The sequence below is a fragment of the Prosopis cineraria genome, unplaced genomic scaffold (assembly GCF_029017545.1).
Source record: "Prosopis cineraria cultivar Desert tree isolate PC_DT_omini unplaced genomic scaffold, ASM2901754v1 PC7, whole genome shotgun sequence".
Taxonomy (NCBI): Eukaryota; Viridiplantae; Streptophyta; class Magnoliopsida; order Fabales; family Fabaceae; genus Prosopis; species Prosopis cineraria.
Genome location: NW_026555338.1, coordinates 35,448,384 through 35,463,748, shown reverse-complemented (window position 1 = coordinate 35,463,748; position 15,365 = coordinate 35,448,384). Strand labels below are relative to the sequence as shown.

At 34.7% G+C, this 15,365-nt stretch overlaps 2 protein-coding genes across 2 annotated transcripts; both read right to left on the bottom strand.

The window, feature by feature from the left end:
- Nucleotides 1-667: 667 nt before the first annotated feature.
- Nucleotides 668-2,566, bottom strand: LOC129315775 (uncharacterized GPI-anchored protein At4g28100-like). Its single transcript, XM_054959813.1, has 2 exons — nucleotides 1,423-2,566; nucleotides 668-1,085 (listed from the first exon to the last, which is right to left on the bottom strand). The coding sequence occupies exons 1-2, from the start codon at nucleotides 2,020-2,022 to the stop codon at nucleotides 774-776; spliced, it is 912 nt and encodes a 303-aa protein (XP_054815788.1). The 5' UTR covers nucleotides 2,023-2,566; the 3' UTR covers nucleotides 668-773.
- A 2,277-nt stretch (nucleotides 2,567-4,843) lies between these two features.
- On the bottom strand, nucleotides 4,844-6,285 carry LOC129315774 (transcription factor MYB41-like). Its single transcript, XM_054959812.1, has 3 exons — nucleotides 6,051-6,285; nucleotides 5,817-5,946; nucleotides 4,844-5,718 (listed from the first exon to the last, which is right to left on the bottom strand). The coding sequence occupies exons 1-3, from the start codon at nucleotides 6,181-6,183 to the stop codon at nucleotides 5,007-5,009; spliced, it is 975 nt and encodes a 324-aa protein (XP_054815787.1). The 5' UTR covers nucleotides 6,184-6,285; the 3' UTR covers nucleotides 4,844-5,006.
- Between the last annotated feature and the right edge of the window lie 9,080 nt (nucleotides 6,286-15,365).

The window sequence follows — 15,365 nt, the reverse complement described above, 5'->3', positions numbered from 1 at the left end:
GAAAACAAGGCAAGAATCAATCATTATGTTATATGAAACTTTCTACTCCCTCTGTTTCTTTTCTTTTCTTTTGATTGGAACCCTCCGTTTTTATATATATAATTAATCATAATAATTATATTTAAAAATAAAAAATTAAACTAAAATATATTATGTTAACCAAAATAAACATTTATTAATTATTTTTTATTAATGTAAATTATGAGAGGCAATTTAAAAAATATGTAATAAATATTCATTAAAATACATGATCGTACTTATATAAAAAATTAAAAATAATAATTTTTTTATAAATAAAAACGGAGTGAGAACTTCACATTGCTCCTTAGGTGTAGGAAGTTATTGAACTTAGATTTTCAAAAAAGAAAGAAAGATAGAAATACTCCTTCATCTTAAATTATAAAGTGCTTTTAGATAAATTTTATATATTAATAAATTTAATAGATATACTTAACAATGTTATCTTTTCAAAATAAAAATATAAACTTTTAAAAATTTTTATTATATATTAATTAAAAAGAAAGAAAAAAATAAATTTAAAATTAATGCATTTAATGAAATTTTAATATATTTAAAGTGCCTTGTATTTTAAATAAAAAAATTATTTTAAAAATATTTTATAATTTACTCTTCATGGCATGCTAATAGGCTAGTATGCGCACGCATGTAGTCAAGGGGAGAGGAGAAAAACTGAAATATACAGTGAAGAGAAAAGAGTCAAAAGGGGGAAAATAAGCTACGAAACAAGACAAAGTAAGGAAGGGGAGAGGAGGCTATGGAAAAGCAGAAATGAGAACGAAGAGGGTGAGAAGAGGAAGAGGAACCCAAAAAGTAAACGGGGAAGATGAGGCCCGGGCATTGTCGAACTGAAGGGAATCAACGGCCAGGGGCATGTTGTCCTGATCGGGGCTACACTTGGATTCCTGTGTGTGGCCGCTGTACATGATTGCTCTCAACACTGCCGAAACGGTCGGTATGTACGCTGTTTTGTTCCTCGCCAGCAGCCATGTCAGTCCCATTAGTTGGCAGTCCCTGTTCAGCATTTTGCTTCTTCCCCTCTCACTCTCCTTCTTGTATCCCTTCACCTGTCAACCATAATTTCTCTCTGTACAACACTTATTTTTTTTAAAAAAAAATTACTGCATATATATTCAAAGTTCGAATAAAAAAGAAGGCCCTGATTGAGAATTGCGCACGGGAATGTCACTTTCCGAGGTCAACCCAAAAGGGAAACAATGGCAGAACAATAGGAATGCTCAGTGGCTTCCACTGACTTCACCTTATCAAAAATGTATTCCATATTTGTATTCTATTCCCATATACAAATTCAGACCCTTGTAGTTAATTAATGGTCATTTAAATTTCTCAGAGAAAACAACTAGGAACATAGACAAAAATGGGGAAGGGTTGTAATTGGGATACCTTCTGGAGAGCAGCGAGGCATTTGGTGCAGCCAACGTAGGAAGAATTGCGACAAGTCTTCTCCAAGTTTGTGACGGCAGAAGTTGGAGTAGCATTGTGAGACGCAGAGACATTGAACGCGGCAGGGCAGGTCAGGGAGGATATCTGGTGAAGCCTGATTCCACAGAAGCACAGTATAGTGTCACAGCTGGCGTTGGGCGAAGGAATCCGGATGTTGTGACTCAGAAGCGCGTCGTGGAGCGAGTTCACACACTTCTGCGAGTCGTCCGGCATCATCGGAAGATCACCGCCAGTCGCAGCAGCCGAAGACCAAACCTCCAGAGCCGACCGAGCGTGAGCGGCGAAGAGCCAGGCCGCCAGCACCGGACAGCACCGGCTACGGTCGAGATCCTTGCCGCAAGCGTGGTCGACGCCGCCAAATAACTCTTTAGAGAGCTCGAGGCGACAATTTTGGCTCGGTGTTTGAACCGGCGCAGCCTGGATAGTGCTGGGGGACGCATCCTCGCCGTGGACTGGCTGCGAGAGGAGACCGGCCAGGGAAACGGTTAATATGGAGAAAAAGCAAATGAGAAAGGCGAGAATGAACCTAAATGATTGCATTATTATTATTGTAAAGCTAAAGAGATGAATATGTTGATGATGACGGATGAGCTTCTGGGCTCAAATGGCATTCGAGAAAAGCAATGGAAGGGAAAGGTTGCGTAAGTGGAAAAGTAGGGAAAGACCGAAAAAGAAGACTTTTATGTTTGCTGGGAATTATGGGCAAAGGGAGCTCTAAAAAGAGAGGCGAGGATTCAAAACCTCGAGCCTTTTGGCATTTGGGTGATTCATACGGTACTGTTTGAACCAATAAAGGATTAAAGTGGGACAATGCTTGATGTTCCGCGGGTTTCTGCTTCTCGTGGTGGTGGTGGGGGATGGGGATGGGGATGGGATGTTCTCCCTCCACCTTAGAAAAGGAGGAGCTACGCCTACGCTCAGATATCACATTTCGGTAATTTAATTATTAATATTTCACACGTCTTCTTGTGTTCAATGTGGCTGCAAAAAGCCACTGGATTTGACAACCAACAGAGTGAGATTTGTTTTGTTTTGGTTTTTTTAACCGAGGGAGCGAGAGTGGAAGACACGACCGACTTGGATAAGAAAAGCCTGCGTCTCTAAATGTGGCAGAGTGTCCTCGCTGCTAAAACTAAAATCAAGCTAGGAGCACAGAAGCAGAACCCAAAATCTACTATTTAATTACAAGTCGCTGTGTTTTATTGTATTAGTTATTCTTAACAGATAATTACGCTTTTTGAAAAAGCAGGGGGTGTTGGTGGGAAGGAATTGGCGTGAAGCATGATACGTGACTTTTTCAGGGAGCCAGCTTTGGCCAGTTATCCCACTTTCCTATTGCTGCCGCTGGTGATTGAAGACATACATATGCATGACAGTTGACGGGGGGCCAACTTCTTATTTATAGTCGCACCTTATTTTCTCCCATCATGATATTATTTTAAGAACTTTTAATTAAGCATGGGCAAACATCAGAGGACAGTAGACAGTAAAAAAAAGAATAAAGCTTAATGAAAACTTGCTACTACTTTTCTGCCGTGGTTCCTCTGGGTCTCCGGACACGAAGCATCTTCCTCTGTTCTGCTACTCATGATTCCGAGAAATGATGCTGAGGGGAAACAAGGAAGATGGATATTTACCGGACGATTGATGTCTTGAAAAGATGACGTGATTCAGCTGTAGTTGAAGGCAGTGTGCGAGCATAATGGGGGTCAGGGGATACAATTCGGCCACGTGGCTATAATCATGAGTTATTGAGACTGTGTCTTTACAAACTAATCATGACATTATGATCGCTAAATGGCTTTTAGTGTCAGGTGGCACCCTCCTTCACTTCACCTTTTCCTTCATTCCCTTGCATATTTATTACTTGTTCGGTATCGCGTCAAATCCTTGTAGCTCCGTGTCCATAGTACATAATGAGCCTTTTGAACAACTCACGATATCGCACAAGCCGTCCGATTAATCTTCACTTCGGTGTTGATCCAAATTCCCTTAATTCAATTTGATTTGAATAAAGTTTTACTTGAAAATGTTAAAGTTTAAATTTAAATAGCAAAAGAGTAAAGAGAGCAGGTAAAAAATAGAGTAGTAGAATGCGTAGAGTCACAGGGCATAATTGCTGTACAGTTTACGTGGTTTGCAAATAATAAATTATAAAAAATATATTATCCATCCATGATTTATAAAAAGTATTATAGCCATGCCTATGAAGAGGAGGCTGCCCATTAATAATATATTAAAACATAAATAAATTATTTGGCCAAAAAAATATAGTATAGTAAATGATTCAATTAATAAATCATCAATAGTCAAATCTTATTTATATGCATGCCCATTAAATATATCCAGTCATCCAGATATGCGCACACACATGAGAACAAACTGGGACGTGTATGTTTCCCACTACTTCACAATTCTAAATATTTTCATATAAAATTTATCTAAATTATAATTAGGTCTCACACAAAAAAATTAATTACTATAAGATTCATTAATAATTAAACTAAACTGCATTAACAATTGATTGTGTTGTCAATACAGTTTAGTTCAGTCATTAATAAATTTTACAGTAATTAACTCCCATGAAACTTTAATATAATTGTCTCATTTATCTTCCAATGTGCCTTCAGAGCTTCACAACTAATAATTGTGGGCTGTAGAAGAATTCATCAAAAACGAAATAACTCGAATTGACGAAGAGGGGGAGGGGGTGCTAGAATTCTGACCCTTATGTTGTGATTGGCTTGTAGGGAAAAATAAAAAAAATGAAAAAAGAGAAAGTTAGAGGGATATAATTTTCTTTCGTCATACTTGGCTGGCTCAAAAACCAACAGAAAGGAAAAAAAATTATTAATTTTATATAGACAATAATAATTTTATTATTTATAAAAATATTTATATATAATAAAATTTAATATTTTAATATATTTTATACATAATAATTTCTATCGTTGATTGAATAAAAACATAGTTATAAATTGTTTTATCCAATTTAAAATTATTAAATTATTAAAATTTGAAATTACAAAATCTTATGGAATGAAATTCATTGATGAGAATTTGGTAGAGAGAAAGTTACGACGAAAACAGAGGAAAGCAAGAGGAGGCAATAAAAAAATTGATAGTTAAATTTTAAAATGAAATTTTTTTCTTTAAAATCTTTCCGTACTTTGATAAAAGAGTTAAAGATAAAAATATGTTAATATTATATGTTATTTTTTTCTCTCTCTTTTTTTTTCGTAACCAGAAAAAATATTGTTTTCTCTCTCCATTTCCTACGTTTCCTTCATCCCTATTTTTATCTCCTGCCAAACATTACGTTATAGCCGCACAAAAAAAAAAAAAGCAACAAACAATAATATTAATGATAAGCACAGGGAGATGTCTATAAAGATTAAAGAATCCCTTTTTTTCAATGCACATGGACGTCAAGCCAAAAAAAAAAAAAAAAACAAAGCACATGGACGTCTGGCAAACGAAGTTCGAGAAACAGGAGGAAAAAATGTTGCGCACTGAAATACAATTTACAAGAAGTCACTGATGTCCAGACTCTCAGGAATTTCGAACTTGAATAAGTCGCTGCAATGGGTATCCCTTTCCTCCTCCGCGCTGCTATTCACATACGTGGACGATGAATTCAATGGGGTTGGGCTCGACAGAGGGGTTGACAGAACTGACTCATACCCTATGTTTTGCACATTTTCATTGTTTATCAAACACTGCATTGGGTTCCCTTGCAAATCAACTCCGTTTTCTCGCGGTTTAAGATTCTCACACAAATATGAAGGAAGTGAAGTCTCTACCGGACTTGAACAGCACATGCTTGCGATGTTGCTTGAAAGGCCTTCACGCATGTTGGCTGTTTGAGTTGGCATCTGACTGACTGGGGAGGCTTGAAAGTCTACTTGGTGATTCCCATCCTGCAGGATTTGTTGTAGATTCTGTGCAACTAAATCTGGGCTCTCATTCTTGAACGCTAACAGAGTGGTGGCCAGTTTCAATGTTTCTGGGTTCATCAAAGCTTGAGCCCCCAGTAAACTTTGCAGATGCAGAAGTGATCGATTGGTCATCAACGCCGACGTTAGAATAGAGGACATCTCAAGAAGGTCGAGGCGTGGGGCATGAGTAACAGGATCGATTCCCGTCCGAAGCAGTCTCTTCCTAATGTGGGTGTTCCAGTAGTTCTTTATTTCATTATCTGTTCGTCCTGGTAATCGTGCTGCTATAGCAGACCATCTGAACACGCAGAAACCAAAGAGGTTTGGGCTTTTATGTTTTAGTTTAATTCATGACAAACAGTGAAACTTTGTTATGGAGATGAAAAAAAGACGTACTTGTTTCCCATGATACTGTGCAACTGAATGATAGTCTCTTCTTCCTCAAAGGAGAATCTCCCTCTCTTGATATCGGGTCTCAAGTAATTTGTCCATCGAAGGCGGCAACTTTTGCCACATCTTTGCAGACCTTTATGTCAAATTAAACAATGTGCTAATCAGCGAGAAAACCAAAACCAAAACCAAATGATTGTCAATAAGTAAAAAGAAATCTGAGAAGAGAAGAAATGGTACCTGCTTTCTTGGGGAGGGTTCGCCAGTTGCCTGGTCCATGAGCCTCGATGTAGTTGATAAGCTTTAGATCTTCCTCGGGGGTCCATGGACCCTTCTTGAGTCCGTTTTGGTCACAGCAAGGTGCTCTTCCCATTATTGAAGCAGATAGTATCGACGTGGATAATTTTTCCAGAAGGATAGAGGAAACTGGCTAGTGTTTTCTTACCAATTGAGATGGAATTGATGATGGCTCTGAAGTTGGAAACTGAAACTTTGTTGCTTCTGATGGCAAACACTTCCACAGTTTTTATAGCCGAGGGTTATGAAAATAGGGGTTACATATTTCAAGTCAAAAGGATTTGGCGCCGGCCAGCTTGTATAATTACACCACGTCTTTCTCAAATCTCAACCACGGTGTGACTGCAATACCGTATTCCGTATTTGACTAGGATTGACATAATGTACGCATGCAGTATGTACATATATACATTTATATACGGCGCATTGCATGAACAATTGACGTTTACGCTGCATTATGAATCGGTGGCCTCATCTCACTCCGCAGATTATTAATCGATAGGTGCATATATATGATTGATTATAGTGCAATTCTACGTATACGATAGCCGGTGATTAGAAGAACATGTGTTAAGAGTAAAGACGGAGCTGACTTTTTAAATTGTAAAACCTGCAGTAGGATCAAAGAGAGAAAATGTTGATTAAAACTTCAGTTTGACCTTGATTTTAGATGATTGGCGGTAAGGGTTGACAGTTCCCCTTTATCAACTACCATAGAAAATAATTATCACTTTTTCAGTTTTATTGGTTTTCTTTTTCTCTTTTCCCTTTGCTTTTGGCTCTCATTTTGAATTTCGCCACAAACGAGGAATTAAGATTATATATATGTTTGACATTCGAGGTCACGAAATATTCAAGGATTTGTAATGCTTACCATCTGTGTAAAAATAAGTTTTCAAGCATGGTATATATTAGCAAATTAAAGCTTTGCTGATGATCAAATGGTTATAACAAATTAAGTTGCATGTTCTTGTGGAAAAAATCATGATGTTGTTATGTTATGCTCTATAATACTTTAACTATATGAATTCTTTTCGAATTAATCTAGCCATATATATATATATATTAAACTCAAGTTTTACGCACTCTTAATATGTATTTATCTTTAAGAGAAACGAAACCTGAAAAATGGCGCTGTACTCAATTCAAAGTTCAAACAGACTTTGGTGTTTACATTAATTTTTAACAACATGGTTCACACAGGGGCGGAAAGTGGAGCCCTGGCACTGTTAATCTTTTCAAAATAAAAATTTGTGTTTTTAATCTTCTAACACTGTTAGTTTCATTAAAAAAATTCTTACATTAAACTTTTAAATTCTAACAAAACATTTTCAAATGGCTAACCTATTAAGTTTAATTTTATAAGATAATAATAATTGACATAAAAAATTATCATTTAAAATTAACAAAGTTACTTGACCAAAAAAAAATAGTGTTAATGTTAGAAAACTTAAAAGATACTCTATAAGATAGAGAAACAAAACTAAATCTTTATATTAAATTAGAAGACCAAAATTACATTTCAGCTTATTTAATGTGTTAGGTTTTTTTTTCACAAAATTTGGAAATCAACCTCAACTATTATTTTTAAAATTTATATTATATATATACACATATGAACATATACCAAAATATAATTATGTATTTTTAAAGTATTGTTATCATATAATTTTGTAGATTGTAAAATTATTTTAATGAAATATTTATTTAAAAATATAAAGCCAACAATATATTATACACAATGTGCCCCGGCTCTGTCCCTCACACAAAATGACGAAAAGAGAGATCGATGATGAGGTGTCACCATCCTGAAGACGTGTCTACGTGCAAGCGGCTGGTTTTTCTAGGTGGGGACTTTCTAGAAAAGGAAGCAGCAAGAGTGACAGGTGTCGTGTGTTGTTCCAGGAGTGCGGTCAACGATGCTCTAATCTGCCCCCAGAAATGTCGTCTGCATCAAGCAAAGGTGGTTGCTTAATCTGCTGTAGCACCCGTGGCCAAAATTTTCAAGAGTCACTGAAAATCAGGTGCCACAATTCATCAACCCTTCATCTAACACCGTAGGATTAAGTCAAACATACACTTTTTTTTACAAGAAAAAATTTTTTTTTTCTTCTTCTTAGTTTGCTGCATCTTCCCACGAATTAAGAAATACGTTTATACATATATTGCAGGGACATGTAGAGTGGTGTTTGTAAAGTTGTGTAGCCTGCTGGATAATTGCTTCCTAATACTGGTGTCAGTATTATTTCATATAATTTTTTTTTTTATAGAAGTATTTCCTATAGTTCATTGTAAGGTCTCAATGCTTTCAACTATACGTGTATGCTGTGTTGGCCCAGTTATATATCTGCAAAACACAGGAGCATCTATAAGATACGATATTTTTTAAAAAAAAAAAGTTCTGTTGAGTCCACATACTATATATACAGCCACAATTGATATCGTGTTGCCCCTCTTTTGTTTGGTGTATACACTATACAGATAATCAGCGATTTGAAAAGATGTAGTAGCTGTGATTTTCCAAGCATTTAAACATATGGAAGCCTGACTTTTAATAAGCGTGTGTGTGTGTGTGTTTGTGTAGCTTTCTTTTGCGTTTCGTGTCTGAACTAATGGAAATCTTCCGTCTGTTTGGAACACGTCTTACTCTTACTTAGTTGGGGAGTGCCAGATTTCTTTTTTTCTTTTCTTTTTTTTTTTTAAATAAAGATGAGCATTCACAGTGCCAAGAAGTACAATATTAAATAGTTTCAAAAGATGTTTCCCTCTCGTCATCTACTGTCATAACATAGCACGATGTTGGTTGCTCAAAAGTATAGAAATTACCTATCAAGTCATCAACATTTCTAGCTAAATAGTGGGCACAATGGTTTGCCTGTGTAAACGTAAAGCTAACCAAAATATTCCAATCTCTATATAATAGAGATCCTTGTAAGTTGTAAGGATGGTTGGCGCAGTCAGTCCTGTAGATGATAATCCTAAGCTCCACACAATCCGTATGAACACGTACTTGTCGGAAGCCCCTCTCCCAACAAATTTGAAGACCACGCAATACCAAACAGCCCAGTCATAGCAACAGGGAACATGCCTATACAAGAATTAAATCCAAAGACCCAGTTGGCGTTATTGCCCCTGATTACCCCTCCGCATTTACTTATGCCTTAACATTCAGAAGCATCAACGTCTCCCTGAGGTTCCGTAAGTCTGTAGCATGTTCAAGTCCGATTGTGCCTTTTGAAGAGTTGGTTGCAAAGGTAGATCTTGTTCTGTCTACATCTTCTTGTGCAAAAATATTATGATACCTGTCACACCAGATTTCCCAGCAAACATATCCAAAAAAGTATATCCCAAGGTAGCTGCTTTGACTTGCCGGCTTCATTCTTCAAATTCCACATCAGCCACTCGTTTCTATCCGGATATCTGCAGTGCGTCAGCGTATCGCAATTTATATATTTTTTAAACCCTTTCTCTAAACGAAATAACAATCATTGCATGGAAGTTTACACGTTATATTAGTGGCAAAGAATGAAGGCAGGAGGAAATGACTTAAATTAAACGGTGAGCTATCGTCATCCCCAGAGCTGACCACCTGGTACCATAATGTGTTCTGCGCTTTTTGCTGTATGTGATTGTTGTGTGGTGTCCAAAACTTCAACAAACTTTGAATCTCAGTTCATTGCAGGATTGATTGATGAGAATGTTCTGGGATAGATGTTAAAATTAATGCATCATAAATCCAGCCTACTTGATTCATTAAAAGATTATATATTGACTCTATAGTTCATTCGTTTATATATATATATATATATATAATTTTGGTATTATGTTAACTTAAAAACAATTTATGGACTGAGTGCATCAATCCATGTGTGTTAAATGGATCACATCAAAACTAATATTCTTTTGTTAGATTTTAATAATATTAAGAATTAAAATGATTTTTGATAAGTACCATGCTTTAGGTTTAGTGATTATTAAGAATATTCAATATTATGAGAATAAGAATTTTTATAGCACGATCACACACCATTATAAATCAAATTGGAACAGTCAAGAATTGCTTTGAATGTGAAAGCTACATTTTTGTTTCAACTTTACCAAGCGAGACAAATGGATGAGACGGTGCTACCAAAAGTAGAGGCGGCCGGGATAACGGCATTCCGTACCCAATGCTCAATTGCTCATTATGAATACTTATTTTACTTTAGAAGACGTAGAATTTAAAGATAATAAGATATCTCGTCGATATTTATTTTTTAAGAAACAAAAATTTTAAATCTAAAAAATAATCTAACCAGTGGAAATTACAGCGATCAGAAAGCGGCACGGAAGCGGTGTTAGCCGGAGAGAGGGAAGGTGAAGGGAACACGTGGTGGCAGCGTGATGCCGTGATGGCGTACGAGGAATTGAGACTTCTATTTTACCGCGTCCACGCTGCAAGCAAACTGCCTCTTCCCTCCCTCGCCAACAATTTCCTTCGACGTGTCGATCGCGGGATTTTAACCCCCATGACATTTGCGATGCTGGCCAGATATGCGTGGCTCTGCACCGTGTATGTATGTATGTGTGTATGTGCATGGAAGTATGGGAAAGACATGGAGGACAAAACACAAGCCCATGTGAGCGGCAAGAAGAAGAAAACAAATCATAATTTGTACATGGGCATGATTGATTTCTATTTTAAAAAATTATTTTCATTTAAAAAAAACTCATTGGAATAAGTGTTCTGAATTTAAGTGATTTCCAATGTTGTTCTTTTTTATTGTTAATTAAAAATAAGAAAATAAAAATATTTTAGATATGTTTTCTGTTATTAAATACATCACATTTAACTAATACAAATTATCACCACCAAGCACCAACCTCCATTGCCTCTGCTTGTTGTTGCCCACCAAAGTCAACCTTTATCACGAGTTTTATGCTATTATGTTGCTTGTCGATACTTGTTATTGCCACTACAATCAACTAGTGACATCTATTGTTGTCACTAGCTAACCATCATTGATTATTATCAACTAATATTATTGATCATGATCATTAATCATTATTGGCTACCACCAACAACCATGATGATCACGGGCTATCACCATCCATTTGTTATCACAGTTGACCACTACTATTACTAACTATATATTGTTGACAACCCTAGTCACCACCATTGGCTAGCTAGTTGTTACCATTGGTTATCATTGTCATTTAAGATAGCAGTCATTGTAAGCCATGGTCAATCGTTACTAGAGGCTATCACTGTTAATCTTCAGTAATTTTTTTAATTCTAAAGCTATTTTTAAATTAACATGATCAAATATTTTTTAAGAACTATTTTTTAATTTCACTAATTTTGTGAAGCCTGACATTTTCATTTTTTGAGCTCATAAGCTCAATTGCCTTTTTCTTTAATTTGGTGGATGCTTTTTTTTTCAATTTTCATTTATTTTTGACAAATCCAAATTAAAGGATCGAATACAAATGTTTTAAATTTCAAATTGCACAATCCAACCACTTTAACCAGAAGTGATACAATATCATAATGAAAATTAAAATTATAATCATCTTCCTTAATCTTGATCATCATCCAAAATAAGATAATTGAATGTTGAAAGAATAAATGAGTCAATACAAAATAAATTATAACATTTAAAGTCCAAATTTTCAATTATTTAACGATGAATAAAAATATAAATAAATATAAATATTGTAAAGTTTGAGATTCAGGTTTAAATTGTCATCATATAAATTAAGAAAACGTAATAACATAAATAAACTTCAATTTGTTTAAAGAACACCAAACTCAAATAAAAAAATTACAATACAAACTTTTAACACAAATTTTAATGATATTATTATTTTAAAATAAATTTATTTAATATTAAAAAATAAAAGTTAAAACAGGTCGTCTCTAGTCTTTTGAAGCTTTTCTACTTTTCTTTGATCTGGATAATCATTTGAAGCTAAACCTGCTGATAGCCCGTAAAGGCTCAGATCTAAAGGCCTTTGTGTCATTTCCAAGTTAATTTTTGAACCATGGACCTTGACAAAATATGCACGAGCCAATTTTTCGGATGTGTTCGTACCCTTGACGCTGACTTTGGCCGGAAAAAAGAAGAAACGGTATGAGGGAGATTGGGAAGAAAGACCGTGAAATTAAATTATTTGAAAGAAAGATCAAAATTCTTCAGGGTTGCGTTTGAATGGATAAATTTAAATTTAAAATTTTATATTTAAAATTTATGTGTTGTCAATTTTTTTAAAATTATATAAAAAATTTTAAATTACAATATTAAAATCCTCTGTTTGAATCTAAAGTAAAATTTTAAATTTTAAATTCTATATTTAAATTTAAAAAAAAAACTTGAAAGACTAATCAAAGTCGACAGTCCGAATAGCTAATTTCTACCAAATCAAATAGTCAAAGCCAACTAAGATTGTAGCACTAGTGACAAACTGACTTTCACCGACTTTCACCAAGACAAGACAAGCAACACTTTCTCTCTGCCACCAATTTCATATTTTGGAGTTGTTGATGGAGAAATTGATTATTACTAAAATGAAAATATCACTTATTTTTTTTAATAGGAACTTATTTACTAAATTATAATATTTATTTCTATCTATTATTAAATTAATTTTTTTAGAATTGTTAATGTGAGAATTGATTGTTATTAAAATAAAAGTACGACTTTTTTTCAGGAACGGGGAATTGTTGTTAGAAGAATATATACATGCATACGTACATATGAGGTAGTTTTGTCTGTTTACAAATCCCTTCTCGCCCTGCAAATAGAGGCCCAAAACTTCATGAAATGGTGAAACGCTCTGCCGTCCCCGGTGACATGGGTGAAAGTGATCCCGATGGCCAGCCCAGAGTTGGGTAGAATCGTGACCAAAATGGTCATGAGAGGGATCAAACGCGTGCCGTTTTCCAAGGTAGATGGTGAGGGCAACATCGGAACGAGATGGTGCAGCTCCGTAATGTTCACAGGGGAGTCTGATACGAGGCGTGAGAAATCAACAGAGGACTCGGCAACGGTGAAGAGGAGGGAGTCGCCGTCGCGGTAGAGGATGTAAAGGTGGAGATAAAGAGGGTCGGGAGGGAGAACGAGGCTGGTGGCAAAGGGGAAGAAGTGTTGGAGAGAGAGGAAGAGAGAGGGCTTGAGACTGGGAAGGAGGGTATGGAGGAAGTGGTGGTGGGATGTGGCAAGTCGAAGAGGAGACGTTGAATAGGGTGGCAATAAAGCCATGGGATGTCCCAAAAAGTGCGAGCAAGAGAGGCAGAAGGAACGGAACCTGGCGGTGCTGAAACTTGACACTGCTCCAGGATCTTGATTGCCATGATAAACTGCTAATATGAAACACACGATTCTTCTTCTTGTGTTGGCAGAGTCCCAAGTTAATCAAGGTTCAAGAATGAAGAATCCATATTGGGAAGTTCGTCTTGCATCTTGTATGTTGCGTCTGCATCTTCATTACAGTGATTCGTGCATAAGAGAGTAAACAAAAACAAGTTGGGTCTAAGTGGAGTTTATTATTTATTTGATCTTAATCGGAGTGGTGGAGCCATGCTCCTGCTTGCCCAACACCATGGCCTTTATTATTATGTTTTTTTCAGGGCGCTATTTTTCAATTATGTTGCGCGCTGCCGCCATGGAAAAAAAAAATATATGGGCACTGGTTTTTGGTTTATATCCTCAAAAATTTATTAAATTTGGCAAAAATATATTTCAAATATAATTTAAATAAACTTTTGAGAGAAACTCAAACAAATCCTATATATGACACTAGGATGAGACAAGAAATTCCAGTAAGGATTCAATCTACCACGTCTTTTATTCTCTATTTAATAAAAATATATAAAATAAATAATTTTAAATATAAATTGATTCTGATGTAACAATAATATGGAGGGAAGATAGAAGAAATTAGAAGGCAGTCTATTTAAAAATAAAATTATTAAAATTAATGGCACATAAAACCTTATTTAATTAAATTGATATTATTTTATTAAATAGAATATTGATGACATAATATATTGGGTCTATACAAAAAATTTTCAAAAAAGTTGCTATTTAGGTTAACAATTTATAATACATGAATGGTAGAAGTTTTTTTTTTTTTTTTTTGGTTGCTTTACTCATACAGTTCACTCTCTCAAAGAAAAGCTCCCCACTCACACGCCAGACCTGAATTCGAACCTGCCACCTCTCTCATTTGAGGGTGGCTTTCAAAAATGGTAAATCTATATTTAATGGTATGAAATCCATTCTCAAAAAATCTCTCGTAAATGATAACAGTTGATTTCAAAAAATATATTTAATGTTTAATAGGGATTGGTTAATTGTTGCCTATTGCTTGTTTGTTTTCTTTTTTTGATGAGTTTGTGTGTTAAGTTATATGTTAGGTTTTTTGAGTGTTTATTTTGGCTTCAGCTATTTGTGATTGTAATTCTTTTTGTTGATTAACAAAATTAACTTAATTTGACCCAAAAAAATATAGAAATTGGGTATACACACATATCTCGAGCTATATATTTAATTTCTGGCCAAAAAAAAGGGTTATACATTTAATGATATGAAATCCATTCTACAACTACTTACATTTTTTTTATTCATTTAATCACAGTACTTGAATTGACAGCAAACATTTTTTTCTAGAGACAACTGCAAATATATTAGTTAATGATATATTGGCTTGGCCTTCGGGTCTACAGGAAATTAGAATATATATATATATATATATATATATATATATATGAGATAGATAAACGATGTGGAGCAGGGTCAATCATGCTGCATGTTTTGATGTAACAACACTTTTATCCCGCTTTCCACCTAATTAGCGGGATCTATATATTCTACCCCTAAAATAAATAAAAAATTGATAGATTTGAATTTGACAAGTTCAAGTCACTCATTTAATTTCAAGTAAACTAAAAAGGTTACTCATTTAAATGAATATTTTGATCATAATTATTAGATTTTATGAATATTTAAAAATTATTAAAATATATTTTTTAAAAAATTTAAAACAATACTCACAATCAAAACACTCATTGCTTACATTGTCTTCTTAAAAAAATTTAGATTTGATACTTTTTTAATATTATATTTAGCAAAATCTTAATAACTATTTGATTAAATTGAATAGTTATTATTGTGACATATAAAACACTCATTTAGTCTCATAAGATTCAAAAATCACAATTAGGTCTCTTAAGGTCTCAATATAATTTAAAATTTAGGTAAAAAGATAATAATGTTC